Source organism: Corythoichthys intestinalis, chromosome 7 (genome assembly GCF_030265065.1).
Source record: "Corythoichthys intestinalis isolate RoL2023-P3 chromosome 7, ASM3026506v1, whole genome shotgun sequence".
In the NCBI taxonomy this organism is placed as follows: domain Eukaryota; kingdom Metazoa; phylum Chordata; class Actinopteri; order Syngnathiformes; family Syngnathidae; genus Corythoichthys; species Corythoichthys intestinalis.
The window spans coordinates 57,245,253-57,267,888 of NC_080401.1; the positions used below are offsets into that span (position 1 = coordinate 57,245,253).

The window sequence follows — 22,636 nt, forward strand, 5'->3', positions numbered from 1 at the left end:
CGGCGTATTCGGGTCCTGGCTCTGCTTGAAAAAAACGTGTCTCGTCTCGGCGGCAGCTACGTACCGAATAATCCGCCCGCCCCGGCCGGTTCGCCGCGGTGTATTCGGGTCCTGGCTCTGCTCGCACGCCGTGGGGGAACGCACCACGAAACCGGGGTGTTCGCTGGAGGTCCCGAGGCCGAGGAACCGGGCTCGGCGGCGGCCTGCCGGACCGGCCAGAGTGGCGGGCTCCGTCGGAAGACGGCTACTTGCCGACTATCGGTCTCCAGTCGTGCCGGTGCCGGTTAGATGCGAATTTACCACCCGCCTTCGGCTGCATTCCCAAACAGCCCGACTCTGTATCGTCACAAGCCCTGTAGTTTAACTTAGTGTTTACAATAGCTTTAGCATTCCCGCTAGCAGCAGCCTCGTATTCGTTCCAAAAATCTTTGTGATGCAGGTTTAAATGGCTGCTGGGTTAGTGGTTTTGAATGAGGACGCTTTCTTTCTGCCTCGTGGAACTTCTACGGTACATATTTCGCAGATGGCGAGAGTGTCGTTTTTTTTAGTAACAGCCGCCATAATATTCAACTACTTCTTGTCGTGTAACTCCGCCTCCTCAACCCCTCCTCCCTCAGGGGCTTCAGAGAGGGGAGGGGTTGAGGAGGCGGCGTGCTGAATTCTTCGGTTGCGCACATTTGGAGGCTAAATCAAGTATATAATTATCGGATTGCATTATCGGTTAAATTTTTTTATTATCTGGATTATCTGTGTGACGTCATAATTGCCATTATCGGCCGATAATTATCGGCGACCGATATTATCGTGTATCTTTAGTTTTTACTAGGGGTGTGACATTATGTCAAAAGGTGAGATGTCGCGATACTTTTTAGTAGAGATGTCCCGATCGATCGGGATGCCGATCACGTCATTTTCAAAGTATCGGAATGGGCAAAAAAATATCGGCCATGCCTTTTTTTAATATACAGTATATATTTTTTTAATTAAATCGTTTTCTAATTGTATTTAACGTTACAGACATAATATATTGCACTCATCCAGAGTCTTTAGTTTAGGCTTAAGGTAGGATTATCAAATTTATCCCGATAAACGCAGTAATTATTTTATAAAAAATGTATCACGTTAAAATATTTAACGCAATTAATGCATGCGCTGCATGACCCACTCACGAAATGGTGCCGTTTTACCTATATAGAGAGATAAAAGGCAGCGTAAAATGAGTAGAGTGAATTTTGGCAGCCTTTGGAGCCTTTTTTTAATTGGCTAAAGCCATATAATCCCTCTCCCTATGATTAGAAATATCATGGGAAGTAATGTGGGGAAGCAAGGTAGCAATTGATCTTTTTCTTAACACCTTATGTTATTTCCCAACGCAGAGAAGATATATCAATTGGTAGCACTACGCACAGTCATGGTTCCACTTCCCATCATGGATTTGGGCATGGCTACAGTATCATTTACTGAAAGCTCAACAAATACACTAGATGGCAATATTTAGTCACACTATACAAAGTCACATTTATCCTTTAAGAATTACAAGTCTTTCTATCCGTGGATCCCTCTCACAGAAAGAATTTTAATAATGTAAATGCCATATTGAGGATTTATTGTCATAATAAACAAATACACTACTTATGTACTGTATGTTGAATATATATATTCGTCTGAGTTTTATTTTATTTTTTTCTTAATGCATTGCCAAAATGTATATGATCAGGAAAAATTATCAGGAATGATTGGAATTGAATCGGGAGCAAAAAAAGCAATCGGATCGGGAAATATCGGGATCGGCAGATACTCAAACTAAAACGATCGGATCGGGAGCAAAAAAACATGATCGGAACAACCCTACTTTTTAGTTCAAAAGTTTATCGATATGATCTAGTTTAGAGCTGTCCAGAGTAGTCGACGTCATCGATCAGTCATCGGGTTAAAAAAATTTTTTTGCCGTAATTTCCCGAATATAAGGCGCACCCGTGTATAATGCGCACTCCAAATTTACTTGTAAAATCTAGGGGAAAATATTGTACCCGTTTATAACGCGCACCCTAATTTTAGCACCAATAAATAGAAGAATACAAGAAAACAGAGCTCGTGTACAGATACAGAAATGTCATTTTACTGACTGGTGAAACACAGCACAAGCATAGCATATTGGTAGTTCAAAACATTACCATAAACTGACAATATTTACGGTAATAATACGATTTGACAACTTCTCCAGCTTACCAGAATCTAGGAGAAAACAAAACAGATGTGACTTTTCTTTTAAAGGCTGCTGTATAACTTGCTCGTTTCATCATGATGAATAAATGTTTCTTCCATGGATTGATACGGTAAAATGAAAGTGAGAACGTAAGTCGGAAATCCGTGAGAGCTCATCGCTATGACCACGAAAGTAATATGAACTATTGTTATTTGGGATTGAGTTTCCTGAGGGACAGTTATAGTTGACGGACACAGGAAGTCTGTGTGCTTACATTATGGTCAGAGTTGCGGAGCTGCAATAAACATTGACTCAAATGAGTTCAAGAAACTAAATTCCTTGCTTTATGCAGAGTAAAAAAAGCAGAATTTAACACAGACGAAATCATTCGGCCGATTAGAGTGAAGTATTACCGAAACAAAATGGTGACGTCACGTACCGTAATGGTCGGCGACGGGTCGCCGCATACGTTTCTTCAACACAACGTGGCCGTGTCAATAAAAAAAAAAATCGGTTTATATATATATGTAATATATATATATTTCTGTCTCCATCCATGTACCCGTTTATAATGCGCACCATGATTTTACAAGTTGATTTTGGGGAAAAAAAGTGCGCGTTATATTCGGGAAATTACGGTACATGCGGATAAAGTTTAGAATGGCGGGCGCTCGCGATGCAAGCGGTGAAAGCAGCATCAAGCCAAAAAAGCGGACCAGAATTGCCAGAGCCTGGAATTATTTCAAGGAAAATATGGTGGGTGCCACTGTGTGTACACTTTGCTAAGCTGAGCTCGCATACCCGCACGTCGGCTATGAACGAACACTTGAAGCGCCGTCACCCAAGTGTAATTTTCGAAGACAACAAGAAACAACAAGCTAGCGGATTGTATGTCCATACAACTTTCTAACGTTTTTTTTTAAAGGAAGTTGCCTTTATGTGTGTCGTATCAACATGCATCATTAAGTTATTTTCCCACGTACAGTGGGGAAAATAAGTATTTAGTCAACCACTAATTGTGCAAGTTCTCCCACTTGAAAATATTAGAGAGGCCTGTAATTGTCAACATGGGTAAACTTCAACCATGAGAGACAGAATGTGGGGGGAAAAAAACTGAAAATTACATTGTTTGATTTTGAAAGAATTTATTTGCAAATCATCATGGAAAATAAATATTTGGTCAGTACCAAAAGTTCATCTCAATAGTTTGTTATGTACCCTTTGTTGGCAATAACGGAGGGCAAACGTTTTCTGTAACTCTTCACAAGCTTTTCACACACTGCTGCTGGTATTTTGGCCCATTCCTCCATGCAGATCTCCTCTAGAGCAGTGATGTTTAGGGGGTGACGTTGAGCAACACAAACTTTCAACTCCCTCCAGATTTTCTATGGGGTTGAGATCTGGAGACTGGCTAGGCCACTCCAGGACCTTGAAATGCTTCTTACGAAGCCACTCCTTTGTTGCCCTGGCTGTTTGTTTGGGATCATTGTCATGCTGAAAGACCCGGCCACGTCTCATCTTCAATGCCCTTGCTGATGGAAGGAGATTTTCACTCAAAATCTCTCTATACATGGCCCCATTCATTCTTTCCTTTACACAGATCAGTTGTCCTGGTCCCTTTGCAGAAAAACAGCCCCAAAGCATGATGTTTCCACCCCCGTGCTTCACAGTGGGTATGGTGCAATTCAGTATTCTTTCTCCTCCAAACACGAGAACCTGTGTTTCTACCAAAAAGTTATATTTTTGTTTCATCTGACCATAACACATTCTCTCAGTCCTCTTCTGGATCATCCAAATGCTCTCTAGCGAACCGCAGATGGGCCTGGACATGTACTTTCTTTAGCAGGGGGACACATCTGGCAGTGCAGGATTTGAGTCCCGCGTTGTGTTACTGATAGTAGCCTTTGTTACTGTGGTTGCAGCTCTCTGTAGGTCATTCACTAAGTCCCCCTGTGTGGTTCTGGGATTTTTGCTCACTGTTCTTATTATTTTGACGCCACAGAGTGAGGAAGGAGTTGAAAGTCCGTGTTGCCCAACGACAGCCCTAAAACATCACTGCTCTAGAAGAGATCTGCATGGAGGAATGGGCCTAAATACCAGCAACAGTGTGTGAAGAACTTTTGGTACTGACCAAATACTCATTTTCCACCATGATTTGCAAAGAAATTCTTTAAAAATCAAACATTGCTATTTTCAGGTTTTTTTTCCCCACAATCCGTCTGTCATGGTTGAGGTTTACCCATGTTGACAATTACAGGCCTCTCTAATATTTTCAAGTGGGAGAACTTGCACAATTAATGGTTGACTAAATACTTATTTGCCCTACTGTATGTAGGGGAAACCCTGTTGTGGTGTCTAAGTCCCCCTGCAGGTGGCTTTTTGTGGAGGATACCGGTTGATGATAATCTGGTTAACCTATTTTTGATCAATCAAATGTTTCTTTTGGAACATTTGAGAAAAGCCTATTGTCGGGTGCGCTGTATAGTGCGGAAATCACGGTAGTTAAAATTGTTGACCCATCCACCTCCCCCCAAAAAAGATTTCCATGATTAATTTTTTGGAAAGAGAAATTGAAAAATAAGACATATTTTGGGACGGAAAAATGATGTGATTAGGTCCAATTTCTGATCACTTGATCAAATCGAGCACCCCTAATTTGGACCTTAATCGCCTTTCACACTGTCTGGCAAAAAGTTAATTTCATTATTTAGAGCTTTAACCTGGTTAGTTCTAAATAATACCATTTTAAAATGAAATAATTCTCTCCATACTGTAACTTTTTTTCACCCCTTATACATGACCTGACCCATCTGTGCATTCAGGTAATGACCCCGTATGTTGTTGTTTTAAATGACGTCCGCGTGAATGAGCTCTGCTGGTCTTGTTAACACGTGAGTGCCTAAAGACTGAACCTGTGCGGTTGCCATTGTACGTGACGCGAGTACAAGAATAGCTGTAACTCTGGATTGGCCGCAAACAATAACAACAAGCCTCCCTCCCTCCCTTTTTTCCTCCCAGTCGTCCGTCCCATTGAGCGGATCCTCCCTCCCTTCCTCTCTCCGCTCCTCATCCTCCCCGTGCCCGCCGTCCCTCCGAACCGGACTGGCAACGCGATGCAAAGATGGCGCGTCCGCTGCTCGTCCGCCTGGCGCTGCGCCTGCGACTTTGCGCCTACTGGTCGCTCGTCGGCGCCTTTTGCGCGCTTTGCGGCGCCGCCGCGCTGCTGCGGCTCTGCTGGAGCGCCATCGCGCGGCCGACGGCCACCTTCCGCTGGACGCTGCGAGAGGCGCCGCCGGCGTGTCTGCACGACACGTCCTTGGGCACGCACTGCTACGTGCGGATCAAGGTGAGCCGCGTCGTGACGGCGGGGGCGCGTGCTGGTTTTGTTTTCGTCTGAGGCGCGTGCGGGAAGTGGTGGCGTTGCGTCATCGAAATTTTTTTTTTTTTTTTTTACCCTTTCTTGCACAAATTTATTTTTTTTATCGTGTAAACTCATTGGCTGCCATTGACGGCGGTAGGCGTCAGTTTAACTGAAAAATAAGTATTAACAGCCAGCAGGGGCGGATCTAGAAAAATATTTATGGGGTTGCGAGTGGGTGGCAGGAAGTTTTTGATCGTGGCAAATAGAGGCGTTCGAAATTTCTGATTCTTAGATTATTCGCGATTCGGCCGTGGACGATTGGAGAACGATTCACAAACATTCAAATTCCGATTATTGAATTATACCTGGTAAAGCGGAAATAAAATGCAGTCAGCGCGGTCTTCGGGACGCAACGAGGAACGGACCGAGAGTAAATATCATGTGCAGCTAATGCCACTAGTTTAAAAAAAAAAATACCTGACTGCGGCCGTCAGCCGCTGCAAACAGCGCCCAGTTGCTAGTTGCTACAAACATACGGCAACATACGGCTATGGTAGATACCACATATCTCTAGACTAGATGTGAAATGACACTTTCCCGCGCTAGTAAACAGGCGCCATCTTAAAGCAGTAGAATTCTCTAGAAGGCTCTGTTGTAGAGAACCTAATTACTTTTTATCTAAAATACCCCTATATCGGCAAAATCTTGACTTGAATCTATCTTTAAATGATGAAACAGTTTTAAAACTTTCACATGTCGAAAGGGAAATTATGGAATAACGGGCGCAGTTTGAACAACTTTAACGGTTGATTCACAACATTAAATTAATTGAATGTAGTTTAAAGCTGCTGATACAGAATGGGGACTTGAGTATTTTATTTACTGTTTTTAACCGGTAACTTGATACTAAAATAGTAGTTTGGTTTATATAGCCTGAGAGGATTTTTGAACAATTTTGGAACAAATGTACAAAACATTCACACAAAAAAAAAATGGGGGGAGGGGGGCATCAGTTATCGATTTATAATCGAATCGGAGTCTGAATCGTAAACGTAATCGAATCGTTAGGTGCCCAAAGATTCCCACCTCTAGTGGCAAATATTTTGTGATGGTATAGTACATCAATTCTATGGACAGTGATACGGTATTCTGCGTCGATTCGATTCAAAGCGAACAATTTAAGACGTAATTATGAAGACATTTAGGGCTGCAGCTATCGAATATTGTAGTAATCGATTAATCGACTGAAAATTCTATCGAGTAATCGGATAAAACATTTTTTTATGTAAAGAGCAATTATAAATATAGATGAGAAAACAAGACAGTTAATCTAATATTGAACCATTTTCAGTCAATCAATGACTTTGTTTTCGATGTACATTGTTGAAAACAGCCAACAATTGCGTCTCAAATGTGACTTTTTAAAGAAAAAGAAAAAAAAGAATAATTCACTGCTTTCACTCAAAAGAACTTTTAGAACTTAGAAAAGATATCTATATTTCTTACCTAAAAATGTAATTACGCTTGATAACACACATCACTTAAAAATTAGGTGTTTTTCCCACGTGTTTCAATTGAATTTCCACTTGTGTCAAGCTCTAAGTTCTAGTTAAGTTTTAAGTTATTCTAAACTGTAAGTCATGATAGGATTTTGCATTTTTGCAGTGTTCAAAATAAATGTTGTGCTGTATTGGAGCACATTAGGCACCAGTTCTACTTGGTGTTTTATCCAGCAATGACTACTGAGCTCAAATTGACAGTTAGCATTACTAAGTTTTTATTTTACACCCTAACCACTCTACAACGCTGTTTTCACAGATTACCATAAATAAAGCCTGTATGTAAGAGTTAGTGACGCATCGACAGTGGTCATAATGATAATGAATAGAAACCTAGCCCTCCGCAGGGATAACGTTACGTTAGCGAGTGACAGTAACGTTAATCCTTTTTATGAGCGCTGAGAAGTGTACTGCTTTAAGATGGCGGCTGTTTTATTAACGCCGCCGAGTCAGTCATTTCGCATCTAGTTCTACGTACATGTGATATCTATGACATGCTTACAGACGCTACCTGCTACCACATAGCACCATGGGGCGTAGTTTTTAGCAACATCGGCGCAGTTTGTAACGGCTGTCGGCTGCAGTAGTTTTTAAAAAAATTTTTATTGCTTCTTCCTCTACGCACGTGACGTCAGCTCGTTGTCCCGCATTAAAAGTAGTCCGGGCAAAACGTGATTCTTAGAGCTGGCAAAATTAAACGATTCCTCGAGGTGAATAAAATTACTCGGAACAGTTTTTAAACTGGAGTTGCTCGAGTATTCGTTTCAGCTCTAAAGACATTTAAAGAGACACTAGGTCACTTTTCAATCGGCACTAACTTTGAGGAGAGTGGCAGGAACCATGCCACACACAAAAAGCTACAAAATATGCTGACTGCTTTATGGCATACATCCCTTTCCCTTTTCAGTGTAAAGACAGAAGTCGATGCCAACGCTTTTGTGCGAATTCTGCAAAGATGGCAGAGTCACAAAAGAGACAAAAAGTTTTGTCCGGAGAAAGGGGGGAAAAAAGGGGAGGCTACCAGGATAAAAATATACTTAAGAATAAACATTGGCCTGGCTTTCCCGTCAGCTCCGACGAGTTTGGTTGTGTGGTTAGCCACACAGTTGCTAATATTTCATGCTATTGTTTAGCCACAATTGGAGTCATTACTAGAGATGATCACGTCATTTTCAAAGTATCGGAATCGGCAAAAAAATATCGGACATGCCTTTTTTAAATATGTATATATTTTTTAATTAAATCGTTTTCTAATTGTATTTAACGTTACAGACATAATATGTTACACTCATCCAGAGTCTTTAGTTTAGGCTTAAGGTAGGGTTATCAATTTTATCCCGTTAACGGGGGTAATTAATTTAAAAAATTTTTTATCATGTCAAAATATTTAACGCATTTAACGCATGTGCCGCACGACCCACTCACGCATTGTCGCGTTCAATCTGTAATGGCGCCGTTTTACCTATATATAGAGCTAAAAAGCAGCGTAAAATGAGTAAAGTGAATTTTGGCAGCCTTTTTTAATTGGCTAAAGCTTTACAATCCCTCTCCCTACGATTACAAATATCGTGGGAAGCAATGTGGGGAAGAAAGGTAGTAATTGATCTTTTTCTTAACACCGTATGTTATTTCCCAACGCAGAGAAGATATATCAATTGGTACCACTATGCACGGTCATGGTTGCACTTCCCATCATGCATTTGGGCAGAACAGTTAAATGGCTACGGTATCATTTACTGAAAGCTCAACAAATACACTAGATGGCAATATTTAGTCACAATATACAAAGTCACATTTATCCTTTAAGAATTACAAGTCTTTCTATCTGTGGATCCCTCTCACAGAAAGAATGTTAATAATGTAAATAGCATCTTGAGGATTTATTGTCGTAATAAACCAATATAGTAATTATGTACTGTATGTTGAATGTATATATTCGTCCGAGTTTTATTCATTTTTTTCTTAATGCATTGCCAAAATGTATATGATCGGGAAAAATTATCGGGACTGACTGGAATTGAATCGGGAGCAAAAAAAAAAAAAAAACAACCCTAGTCATTACCTTATTACTATTCATCCTTCACACAGCCGCTAGAAACACAGATGTCGTTTAGTCCATCTGGAGGCAACCGGAGATCATGATTTTACAACACTGTGCGGGTGTGCACTGGTCTTCATGGGAAATGTTCTTGTGTAAGGCAAAACACTACCGCTTTTGTCATCCGGCGTCACTAAAATCAACCAAAACTGAAAAGTTGGCAAGTGTTGCTTTAACCATAGTTTAATTCTGTTAATTTAGCTCTTATTAAGGTTGCATTAAATTATACGTTTATAATGTATAGTTACCATAACTTTCAGACGATAAGCTGCTACTTTTCTACCACTTTTACCCCTGTGGTTTACAGTCCAATGTGGCTTACATTTGGATTGTTACAAGCTTATGAGCTGAATGTCTCTTAGTGTAAATATCCCATAATGCAATGTGGACACCGGCGGCTAAACTTTCAGTTCAACTTGTACATGAAAAAGTTTTCTTGTAAAATTGAATGAGTGAGGCTTACAGTCTAAGAGATAAAAGCAGTATATAAAATATATACAACACTTATTAATAATTTAGAAGAAAATAATGTTGATATTTTGTTTTTTTATGACCAAAAATCGTAGTCATAATCAAATCATAATTGTTAGGGGTTAACCAATCGAAATTGTACGGGCCGATTGTGAAGGACCATGTTTCCGTTCCATTGATATAGATAGACGTCCAATCCATTTCAATCGACAATCCAACAACCCAATCAAAATGAATCTGAGATCTAGCACTGTCAATGGCAGCCAGTGAGTTAATGTAGACACTAGTTAAAAAATTTGTTGGCAACATATGTAGATGCAGCTATCGATTATTTTAGTCAACTAATCAATGAAATACTTTGTCCGAATAATCGAGTAATTGGATAAGGAACATAAGAAAATACCTGAGCCGAGCCTCAAACGGTATAAAAAACAATAAAATAATTATCTAGGTACAACAAAAGATCAGTTGGCTAACTCACATAGCAAAAGTCCGCTAGCTTAAGTGCTATAAAATGCAAGTTTTTTTGTTTTTTGTACAATGCTCCTAACAAATGGATTAAACACATATTCCCACAAAAAACAGCTAAATATACCTATAAACTAAATCACGAATGCATTAAAAAAACATTAGCTCAATTAAAAACTTAAAGCGTATGTTGGTCTTATCAGGGAGCAGATGGATTCAGCCATGTGAAATGAGTTAATTCATATTCACTGTTCCCACTAGAGGCAAGTGTGTACACCCAAATCAATAAAACGAAATGCAAACACTTTCAAAACAAACCATTACAACGCCACTTTAATTAAATGAATACTTGAAGCGGCAAAATTTTATTTAAATCTTTCTTTTACTCAATTAAATAATCGTTGCAGCACTAATAAACGGTGACATATATTTAAAACGATAAATCGATTCTTGGCGTGAGAATTTTGGTTACATCATGGGATACAAAGTGTTGTGTTGCATCACTATCAATATACTTTCACACCCATCGCTATTGCTAGCTAATTCATGACCTTCAGGCAAAAATAATTCTGAACTGCCCTCTACTAGCAAATTCCTATCCTACAGAAGATTGCGCTCTACTGGCTAGAGCTGGGAATCTTTGGGCACCTAACGATTCGATTACGATTCAGAGGCTCCGATTCGATTATAAAACAATTATTGATGCACCCCCCCTCCTTTTTTTTTTTTAACATTAGTTCCAAAATTGTTCAAAAATACTCTCAGGCTAAACCAAACTACAATTTCAGTATCAAGTTAACATATAACAGTAAACAAATATACAAAAATAACAGTAAATAAAAAAACTTCAGTCCCCATTCTGTATCAGCAGCTTTAAACTACATTCAATTAATTTAATGTTGTGAATCAACCGTTAAGGTTGTTAAAATTGCTCCCGTTATTCCATAATTTCCCTTTTGTCTACTTCCGACATGTGAAAGTTTTAAAACTATTTCAAAGATAGATTCAAGTCAATATTTTACCGATTTAGGAGTATTTTAGATGAAAAGTTAATTAGGTTCGCTTGGAAGGTTAGCTACAACAGCCTTGCAGGGAAGTGTACTGCTTTAAGATGGCGGCCGTTTACTAACGCCCACATCTAGCTTTCTGTAGATGTGCTGCTAACGCTACCGAATCTATATTGCATCTAGTCCTATTTAAATGATATCTACCGTAACTTTATGTGGATGTACTTTGTAGCAGCTTTTCGGCAGCAGTCAGGTATGTTGTTGTGTTTTTTTATCTCGTGGCATGAGTTGAGCTATAGCCGTGAGTTGAGCATTGGCATTACTCGAGGGGCCGGGTAATGAGAAGCATGATGTTTAGCTACTCTCGCTCCGTTTCTCATTGCGTCCTGAAGACCGCGCGGCGCGCTGAGTGTGTTGTACTTCCGCTTTACTTAGCATATTTCAATAATCGGAATTTGGATGTTTGTGAATCGTTCTCGAATCTTCCACGGCCGAATCGCGAATAATCTAAGAATCGGAAATTTTGCACACCTCTACTACTGGCTAACTCCTAACTTTAATTTGAAATTAATAAGTCCAAATACAAAAAACAAAAAATAAAGCACGGAGAATCAATAGATACTGGCCCATGCTACATAGCTACCGAGGTGCAAGATGGTCGGTTCAATAATGACTAGGGAGTAGAACTTAAAAGTTGGTATTCACAAGAACAACAACACAAGCGGTGACTTGACCGGCCTTTAGCCTGAAAAAATAGGCATTTCCTTGTTTGAGTTTTTGCTTCCTAAATAACCGTGATAAATGTTGTTCAGGCTAATTTTATGTTTGTATAAAATCGAATTGAAAAGGTGATGGTGTCATGACTTGTTTTGAGTGTGTCATTTTTGTGTGACAGGAGTCGGGCCTGAGATTTCACTACGTGGCGGCAGGTGAGCGGGGGAAGCCCCTCATGCTCTTTCTGCACGGATTCCCCGAGTTCTGGTAGGTGAGCTGGCTGCAAAGCGTTCTTTTCATAGTCGATTAACCAACCTTTATTTTGCGATGAGTTAATCGTATGTAATTTACCGTTATGTTACATTGCTGTAAATTCTAGTGAGTTTATTACATTTAGATGTCCAATCCATTTGAGCTGGGCGGGTGGCACCGAACGAACGTTCGTTAGTGCATTGAAATACAGTATTACTCAAGAGCCCGCCTATTGTGCGCTATTTTCAGCTTGGGCTCGTGCCGTCCCCTGGTGTGTCCACCGGTTCTCTAGTGCGCCGTCTACTAGTGATTAACTCATTCCAATTCACAGAAGGCTAAAAATAGATTGTTTTTGTGTTTATTAGTTGTGTTGTAAAATGAGATCCTGACCCATGTGTTGATAACTGTTGTATTGCCATATCGTGAGATTCCCAGCCCTCATCTACACCAACCATCACTGCCACTGGTTTTCCAATCACGTCAATGGCTAGAAGCGCTTTATGAAAAGCCAATTTTTGGGAATCTGCAAGAAACTTATAAGCCTTCCAGTTCAGCGCCCCCTTCCCCCTCGCTATCGGGATTATGATATGATATAAGAACCTCGTGGATTGGGGTCAAAGACGTTGTCAGGTTGTGTCGATGTCTCCTCGCGGCTGACCGAAGACATGTCAAAACAATTTGGTTTTGGGCTCAGTGACAGAAACGGACACGTCGTTTGAGAACTCGAAAGAACTGGGACAAAAAAAAGAGAGAATTTGCAAATCGTCCTTAACATCGCTGTCACAGATGATCAGATTGTACTCGTCAGTAGAGAAAAATCAAAACATTTAATTTTGAGACAGCAATAGACGTCCAATTCAGCTATCCATGTTACGCTATCCATGTTATGTTACGCCACAGGTTCTCCTGGCGCTACCAGCTACGTGAGTTCAAAAGCGAGTTCCGCGTGGTGGCAGCCGACATGCGCGGCTACGGCGAGTCCGACATGCCGCTGGCCGTGGACAGCTACCGGCCTGAAGCGTTGCTCACCGACGTCAAGGACCTGGTGGAGCACCTTGGTGGGTTTGACTTTCGTACTTCTGGGATGGAAGGTGTCAAACCTTTTTTTTTTTTAAATAAAAAAGGGAAATAAATTTTTAAAAAAATTAAAAACACAAAAAAAAATATTCCAGTACTGTTTTTTTTACCTTTGGTATTTTTTTTATTTAAAAAATGCAAAGGGAAATTAAAAAAAAAAAAAAAAAAAAAAGATTCCAGTACTTTTTTTTTAACCTTTGATGTTTAAAAAAAATGCAAATAACTAAAATTAACTAAATAACAGTAACTAAATAACAAAATTATTAATACAGGGTCCCCCCGGATTGATAAATCTAAATTCAAGACTTTTAAGACCTTTTTTAATGCCATTTCAACTGAAAATTAATACTTTTCTCGCACCCATTATTTAGATAATATTGAATCATATTAAAAAAATAAGCACTGAACATCAAATTTAACTTCAATTACTAAGTGTGACAAAAGGATGCGCATTTACTGAAGATACGATTAAAACACATTTAAATTAGGGCTGTCAAACGATTAAAATTTTTTATCGAGTTAATTACAGCTTAAAAATTAATCGTAATTAATCGCAATTCAAACCACCAATAAAATATGCCATATTTTTCTGTAAATTATATATATATTCTGTAAAATAAATTGTTGGAATGGAAAGATAAGACACAAGATGGATATATACATTTAACATACGGTACATAAGGACTGTAGTGGGAATTTCACTCTACTGTCATTTAAATCTGTCTATGATGTCCTCACTCCGAAGCGTCTACTTTTTCCAAAGCTAGACAGCTAGTGAACAACGCCATAATAATCAGACTTCTTTCTTTTTCATCTGATTTATTAATAAAATGGCCTCAAACCATTGTCCTCTTTAGACCGTCGTAAAACTACAAAAAAAAAAAAAAAAAGCATTGCATTAGCAACAACGTTAGCTTAGCACGCTATACAGGTTCACTAAACATAAACAAAAGGCGTCTCATACAAAAAATATAACATTTCGCTTACTAACATAATATGTACATTATTTACAACAACCATACTTACGGACAAATCTTGTCCGAGGATCATATCGGCACAACATTACAACGTAGGCGTCAGCCCGAGACGTCGTGCAGCCATATTGAACTGGCAAGACAACAATAAACCATGTCGCAAAGCGACCACAAGAGTTCGCTGTTAGACAGCACAAAAAGCCTTGCTGTAAAACTTACCAAAAGGCAGAATACTGTCTGAGCGGGACATGTGCGTTAATTGCGTCAAATATTTTAACGTGATTAATTGAAAAAATTAATTACCGCGCGTTAACGCGATAATTTTGACAGCCCTAATTTAAATATAAGGTCTTTCAGATTTTTTTTTCCCAGGATAAAATGGATTTTACACTATTTTTGTAAAGCAACTTCAGAAAGATTCAAATTTGCAATACAACAGGTTTCCCTTTTAAGAGGACCTACAGTAGTGAAGGTGGTAGGTTGGTGATTGTCAAGTTGGTCACCTTAACTGGTGATTGTCAAGTTGGTCACCTTAACTGTAAAGTGCTTGGGAAAATCTTGCAATTGGCAGTGAAAGTTTAAAAAACAGCCACTAAATGGCAGTAGTTTACCATTAATTACCACAAAATTAAGCTACACATGACCATTTCCCTTGGTAATTGTTTTTTTTTTTTTCTAATCACATTACAAGAAGTATACAAAACACATGTTAATCCTTTGTTAGCAATTGAAGACATTTCTTTTAATCAGATAGAGAAAATCCATACTTATTCAATCAAGAAAAACATTTAAATATGCCAGGAGGTGTTTTACTATCACCTACATTATAATTTGCCTATCACCATGCCATGTTATTTAGATCAACGTTACCCCGCACTCGTTCCAATAATAGTGTCAACCGTGTTGTGTATCTGAGGGTGATGGTGGATCTACGACTCTGGTTTATCCATGCTAAGGCTAGTGCACCTGCCAATACCCCATTGAACATAGCTAACTCTTGAGTTAAAACTACAAAATTCACATTCATTCGAAAGGCAAACCGTGCAGAAATGCATTATTGCATCTAACACATTTTAATTGGAGAAATTGGCAACTTACTTTGAAATGTTAAGCAGGTCCACTGCCTTCGCATGACCCATAAACTGCGACCCAAAGTATCTGGATGCGACTTGGTCGCCGATCCAATACCGCATATGCTGGTCCAACTGTTTGGACTTTGTTTTCTTGTTGAGGCTTTCGTCGAACATAACAACTAAGGCATCTGAGCAGTTCCTTATGTTAGCACACAGTACTGTGCGATTGCCTGCTGTTGTGATGTTGATGCTAATGATGCTAACAGCGCGCACGCACGAGGTGCATTATGATTTGTAGTGCAGCGCATCGAAAAATTCTACGCGTCATCTTCGTTATGGATTTAAAAAAAAAAACTTCGTCACGGATATAATTTAGGTTGCACTGAGATGTTCTTCAAAATTAAAACTACGGTGAAAAAATTCCAGACTTACGACAGCTAATTTAATACTTTTAATACCTTTAATAATGGAAAACTAAATTCACTGCTTTTTTAATACTTTTAACTAGGGCTGCAGCTATCGAATATTTTAGTAATCGAGTAATCGACTGAAAATTCTATCGATTAATCGAGTAATCGGATAAAACAAATATATTTTTAGGTGAAGAGCATTTATAAATATACATGAGAAAACAAGACATTTCATCTAATCTTGAACCATTTTCAGTGAATCAATATCTTTATTTTCGATGTATATTGTTGAAAACAGCCAACAATTGCATCTCAGATGTAACTAGAATTAAAAAAAAAAAAGACTAAATCACTGCTTTCACTCAAAAAACTTTTAGATCTTATTTAAAAAAAAAATATATATATATATATATATATATATATATATATATATTACCTAAAAATCCCGTTACGCTTGATAACACACATCACTTAAAAGTTTCCCACGTGTTTCAATTGAATTTCTCTTTGTGTCAAGCCATTTTTAAGTTCTAGTTAAGTTTTAAGTTAGTCTAAACTGTAAGTCCTGATAGGATTTTGAGTTTTTGCAGTGTTCAAAATAAATGTATGATACAGGCTGTATTGGAGCACATTAGGGACCAGTGCTACTTGGTGTTTTATCCAGCAATGACTACTGAGCTAAAATTGATAGGTAGCATGATTAAGTTTTTATTTTACACCCTCATCACTCCACAATGCTATGTTATGTTAAAGCCTGTATGTAAGACACGTTAGCCACGCATCGACAGTGGTCATAATTAATTGAAACCTAGCCCTCCGCAGGGCTAACGTTACGTGAGCTAGTAGCGACAGTAACGTTAATCTTATTTATTAGCGCTCAGCGCTCTTTATTAGCGCTTAGCGCTCTACTGCTTTAAGATGGCGGCTGTTTACTAACGCTGCCCAGATGCGGCCGAGTCTGTCATTGGGCATCTAGTTCAACATACATGTGATCTCTATGAGACTTATCAGACGCTACCTGTACCAACGTAGCATCGTGCGGGCTAGTATTTAGCAACGTCGGCGTTGTTTGTGGCGGCTGTCGGCTGCAGTAAGTTTTTTTTTTTTTCCTTCTTCCTCTCCGCACGTGACAGCGCGTTGTCCCGCATTAAAAATAGTCCGAGCAAAACGTGATGCTTAGAGCTGTCAAAATAAACGATTACTCGAGGTCAATAAAATTACTCGGATCAGTTTTTAAACTCGAGTTGCTCGAGTACTCGTTTCAGCTCTACTTTTAACAACCCTGTAATAATCTGATATAAAGAGGCTTTCGGCAATTTTCATGTCTCGAAACAATTCACCGACTGTCAAAACCGATTCTTGTGATCATCGATAAGTTATCGATTTATTCCGAAGCGAACGTGAACTACCCGCGAAACCTCTGGGCTAAAATGTGGTAGCCACGCTTACATTCTTGTGTCTTTTAGGCTACAACCGTTGCTTCCTGGTGGGACACGACTGGGGTGGCACCGTCGCGTGGCTGTTCGCCATCAACTACCCCGAAATGGTCGCCAAGCTCATCGTGCTCAACTGTCCTCACCCGTCCGTCTACGCGGGTAACGCCCCGACTTCAGTGTGTTAGAGACTTGATCATCTTTATCCTCTTTTTCATGTCACGCTTTCAGACTACGCCTTGCGTCACCCCAGCCAGATGTTGAAATGCAGCCACTTCTTCTTCTTCCAGCTGCCTCGCCTGCCCGAGCTCATGCTCTCCATCGACGACTTTAAGGTGCCCGACCGACATTGACGCCGCTCAAGGGCAAGCCCGTGTTTGCGTCGGCGTGCGCGCGAGCGTTTCCCACCGTCTGTGTTCTATTTTAAGAGCGCATCAGAGCGAAGGCTAAAAATAGAAGCGAAGAACGGGAGGGGGGATCTGCAAGCTCGTGTGTGGAAAATTCTTTATTCTTAGTATTTTTATCTGATTGAAGATTTTTTTAGAGCACTTTCCTAAAAGCAAAGAGTGTTGTTGACTTATTAGGTGCAGTTTAATTATAGTGGTATGAAAAAATGTCTAAACCTTTTGGAATTTCTCACATTTCTGCATAAAATCACCATCAAATGTGATCTGATCTTTGTCAAAATCACACAGATGAAAATACAGTGTCTGCTTTAATTAAAACCACCCAAACATGACGGAAGGTGGAAAAATAAGTAAGTGAACCCTCTGCCTAAGGAGACTTATGGAGCAATTGAAACAATTTTTTAGTCAAGTGTGTGCCCAATCACTGATGAGTGATTTAAAGCTGCCCTGCCCACTATAACACACCTGGTAAGAAATGTCTTGATGAGAAGCATTGTCTGATGTGCATCATAGCTCGGTCAGAAGAGCTGTCTGAAGACCTGCGATCAAGGATTGTTGATTTGTATAAAGCATGGAAAGGATACAAAACCATCTCTAGAAGTCTGGATGTTCATCAATTGACAGTCAGAGAAGTTGTCTACAAACGGAGAGAGTTTGGAACTGTTGCCGCCCTCCCTAAGCGTGGCCGTCCACCAAAGATGACGCCAAGAACTCAGGGCAGAATACTCAGGAGTAAAAAAGAACCATAGAGTGTCTGCTAAAGACTTACAGAAATCACTGGCATAGTCCAATATCTCTGTGCACACATCAACTATATGTGAAACTATGGCCAAAAATGGTGTTCATGGGAGGACTCCACAGAGGAAGCCACTGCTGTCTAAAAAACATTGTTGCTTGTTTAATGTTCGCAAAAAGGCACTTGGAAACTCCACAGAAGTTTAAGCAAAATATTTTGTGGATGGATGAAACCAAAGTTGAATTGTTTGGGAGTAACACACAACGTCATGTGTGGAGGAAAAATGGAGCAGCTCACCAACATCTACACCTCATCCCCACAGTTAAGAATGGTGGAGGGAGCATTGTGATTTGAGGCTGTTTTGCTTCCTCAGGGCCTGGACAACTTGCAATCATTAATGGAAGAATGAATTCAAAAGTTTATCGGGATGTTTTGTAGGAAATCTGAGGCCGTCTGTCACTCAGTTGAAGCTAAAAAGAGGATGGATGCTGCAACAACACTGTGATCCAAAATACAGAAGTAAATCAACTTCAGAATGGTTTCAGAAGAACAAAATACATGTTCTGGAGTGGCCAAGTCAAAGTCGAGACTTCAACCCCTTTGAGATGCTGTGGCATGACCTAAAGAAAGCAATTCATGACAGACATCCCAGGAATCTAACTGAACTACAGCAGTTTTGTAGAGAAGAATGGACCAAGATTAGTGTGCCAGACTGATCTGCAGCTACAGGAAGCGTCTGTTCGAAGTTATTGCTGCCAAAGGACGGGTCCACAAAATATTAAACGTGATGGTTCACCTACTCTTTTTCTCCCCCTTCTGTCATTGTTTGCATACTTTCCTCATTAAAATACAAAAACCTATAAATGTTTGGGTGGTTTTAGTTAAAGCAGACAGTTTTTTCATCTGTGTGATTTTGGCAAAGACCAGCTCACATTTAATGGTGATTTTATTCAGAAATGTGAGGAATTTCAAAACGTTCAGATACTTTTTCATACCACTGTCGTGAGGAATAAGCGGCATGGAAAATGGATGGATGGATGGATGTATATGTATGTATATATATGTGTATATGTATATATATATATATATATATATGTGTGTATATATGGGCTGTCAAACGATTAAAAATTTTAATAGAGTTAATTACAGCTTAAAAATTAATTAATCGTAATTAATCGCAATTCAAACCATCTACAAAACATGCCATTTTTCTGTAAATTATTGTTGGAATGGAAAGACACAAGATGGATATATACATTCAACATACGGTACATAAGTACTGTATTTGTATATTATAACAATAAATCAAGATGGCATTAACATTATTAACATTCTCTTAAAGCGATCCATGGATAGAAAGACTTGCAGTTCTTAAAAGATAAATGTTAGTACAAGTTATAGAAATTTTATATTAAAACCCCTCTTAATGTTTTCGTTTTATTAAAATTTGTAAAAATTTCAATCAAAAAATAAACTACTAGCTCGCCGTTGTTGATGTCAATAATTACACCATGCTCACTCATGGTACTAACCCATAAAATCAGTTGGACCCAAACGCCAGCAGAGGGCGCCAAACACCACAAAACAGGTAAGATGACATTACAATCAAAAAATAAACTAGTAGCCCGCCATTGTTGATGTCAATAATTACTTACACAATGCTCATGGGTGCTGAAGCCTATAAAATCAGTCGCACCCAAGCGCCAGCAGAGGGCGGCAAAACTCCATAAAACACAATTAACAAGTGGGCATTTCACTCTGTCATTTTATTCTGTTTGAGCGGGGCATGTGCGTTAATTGCGTCAAATAGTTTAACGTGATTAATTTAAAAAAATTAATTACCGCCCGTAACGCGATATTTTTGACAGCCCTAATACATATATATATATATATATATACATATATATATATATATAGTATAATGTCTTTTTGTTTTAATTTTTAGCTTTAAAAATCTATTTTGTATCACAATGTTTTTTTATTTTTTATTTTACGCATTCTAAAATTCAAAGAGGGAAAACTGGTTAATTTAAAAAATAATAATAATACAGGAGGAAAAAAGTAAATATAATATATAATACACGTAGGTACATAATAATCGTAATACAGTGCTACTTTTTTTTTTTTTTTTTCTTTCTTTCTTTTTTTTTGTGATTTAAAAGGTTCCAATAAAAAAAAGGAGGGGAGGGCTAGACAATATTTTTTGTTCTAAATATATCCGTTATTTTTAATTTGGTACTTTTATTTAAAAAAAAAAAAAAAAAAAAAATCGGTTATTTTTTCACATTTAGGCTTTTCTAATGATTACCTGTACTTTCAATGTATTATCCTACATTTAGCATTTTTTTAGTACTATTTTTAGTACTTCAGCATTATAATTATTAAATTAATGCATCAAGGGGTTGAAATTGAGTTTTAGGACGTGAAACGAATTCTTCTAAATACTATTGAAACACAAAAAAACACCTCCAAAATGGCTTCATTCAACCAGCCAAAATATGATAGAAATCAATTGCAGTATTTCCCAGAAGACTGGAAGCTCCGCTTTTTTTTCTGGTTGATGAAACCCAAACGGTCATTACATAACGAGTCCAAATGGAGGTGATGCAGTTTGTTTGTGTCGTGCAGTCAACGGGAAGTGAAATCGGGCCACGTGAAAATGGGGACAAACTGGTTTTCAAGCCAAATCGCTGACTCATTCTTTTTTCTTTTTTTTTCTCCAAGGCTCTGAAATCGTTGTTCACCAGCCGGAGCACCGGAATGGCCCGGAAAGGAAAATGGCTGACTGCGGAAGAGCTGGAAGCGTACCTGTACACGCTTTCGCAGCCGGGAGCTTTGACGGCGGCGCTCAACTACTTCAGGAATGTGTTCAGGTACTCTGAATACTTGAATAATCGATGGAATTTTCAGTAGAATGCCCAATTACTGAATTACGATTTTGCAAGTTCACCCAATTAGAAAATGGGTAGAGGTTGAAAATTTCAATCATGGATGCATTTCCACTTATAGAGACATAATACTTTGTTTGCAGTTACAGAGGTCAGACGCTTTCTGTAGTTCTTCACCAGGTTTTCACATATGGAAACGGGGATTTTGGCCCATTCCTCCACACAAATCTTCTCTAGATCTGTCAGGTTTCGGGACTGTCACTGAGAAACACTAAGTTTCAGCTCCATCCAAAGATTTTCTATTGGGATTTAGGTCTGGAGACTGGCTACGCCACTCTAGAACCTTTATACGCAGCCACTCCTTGCTCAGCTTGGCTGTGTGCTTTGGATCATTGTCATGTTGGAAGATCCATCTTCAAGTCTGACTGAGGGAAGGAGATTGACGATACATTCTACCATTCATCCTCTGCTTTATACAGTACAGTCGTCCTGTCCCCTTTGCCGAAAAGCATGACGTTTCCACCCCCTTACTTCACAGTGAGGATGGTGTTCTTGTGACACGACGAGTAAAGTTTACAACAAAAAATTCTACTTTGGTCTCATCTGACCATATGACTTTTTCCCATGACCCCTCTGCATCATTCAGATGGTCCCTGGCAAACTTCAGACATACTGGCTTCAACGAGGGAACCTTCAGAGTAATGCAAAATAGTAAACCATTGCACCGTAGTGTTTTTCTACTGACAGTAGTCTTTGAAACTATGCATCCAGTGTAGTTCTTGGCTGAGCCCTCACTTTTCTCATCATGAGTGATGCCCCACGAGGAGAGATTTTACATAAAGCCCCAGTCTGAGGTAGATTATCAGTCATGATTAGCCTTCTTTTTTATTTTCTAACAATTGCTGCAACAGTTGATTTATTCTCACCAAGCTGCTTTTCAATTTTCCTAGATCTTTTATGTCCATAGATATGGACGTAAAAGTCTCGATTCTTGGTTAAAAGCAAAAAAAAAAAAAGTGCAGTTAGCATTGATTTTACGTAAATATGTCAATGTACGATGCTAGTCTGTCAGTCAATGTGGCGGCCGCCATATGTAAACAGAGCTTTTCCGGTGAAAATTCTTGTGAATAAATGCTTAAGTCCCTGAATTCTTTATAGATATAGACGTAAAACAGTCTCGTTTCTTGGTTAAACGCAAAAAAACAAAAAACCTGCAGTTAGCATTTATTTTACGTAAATAAGTCGAAATACGATGCTAGTCTGTCAGTCAACGTGGCAGCCGCCTTATAACAAAGAGCTTTGTACATTGAAAATTCTTTTGAAAAAACGAAAAATATAATAATTACCTTTAATCCTCGAACAAATCACTCCTGAGACAATCCGGCCTGTGTGTATGCGGTACAGCTTTCGTACTTTTTTAACATAAATCCAGCGTTGGATGGCCGCATGTGTCGCTGCGACCGACTGCGAATACCTGAAGTGGATTGTGGGATGTCCCCCTC

At 39.1% G+C, this 22,636-nt stretch overlaps 1 protein-coding gene across 2 annotated transcripts in view; it reads left to right on the plus strand.

Annotated features, from left to right (window-relative positions):
- Positions 1-22,636, plus strand: part of ephx4 (epoxide hydrolase 4) — a 43,379-nt gene that overhangs the window by 1,593 nt on the left and 19,150 nt on the right. Inside the window, exons 1-6 of one of the 2 annotated variants that reach the window (XM_057840395.1) lie at positions 5,286-5,552; positions 12,066-12,151; positions 13,037-13,194; positions 17,137-17,265; positions 17,335-17,438; positions 20,971-21,119. In XM_057840395.1, coding sequence (XP_057696378.1) covers positions 5,328-5,552; positions 12,066-12,151; positions 13,037-13,194; positions 17,137-17,265; positions 17,335-17,438; positions 20,971-21,119 — 851 coding nt within the window. In that variant the 5' untranslated portion in view covers positions 5,286-5,327. Of the gene's footprint in view, positions 1-5,285; positions 5,553-12,065; positions 12,152-13,036; positions 13,195-17,136; positions 17,266-17,334; positions 17,439-20,970; positions 21,120-22,636 lie in introns of those variants that run through there. The other variant, XM_057840397.1, reaches the window with a different exon arrangement.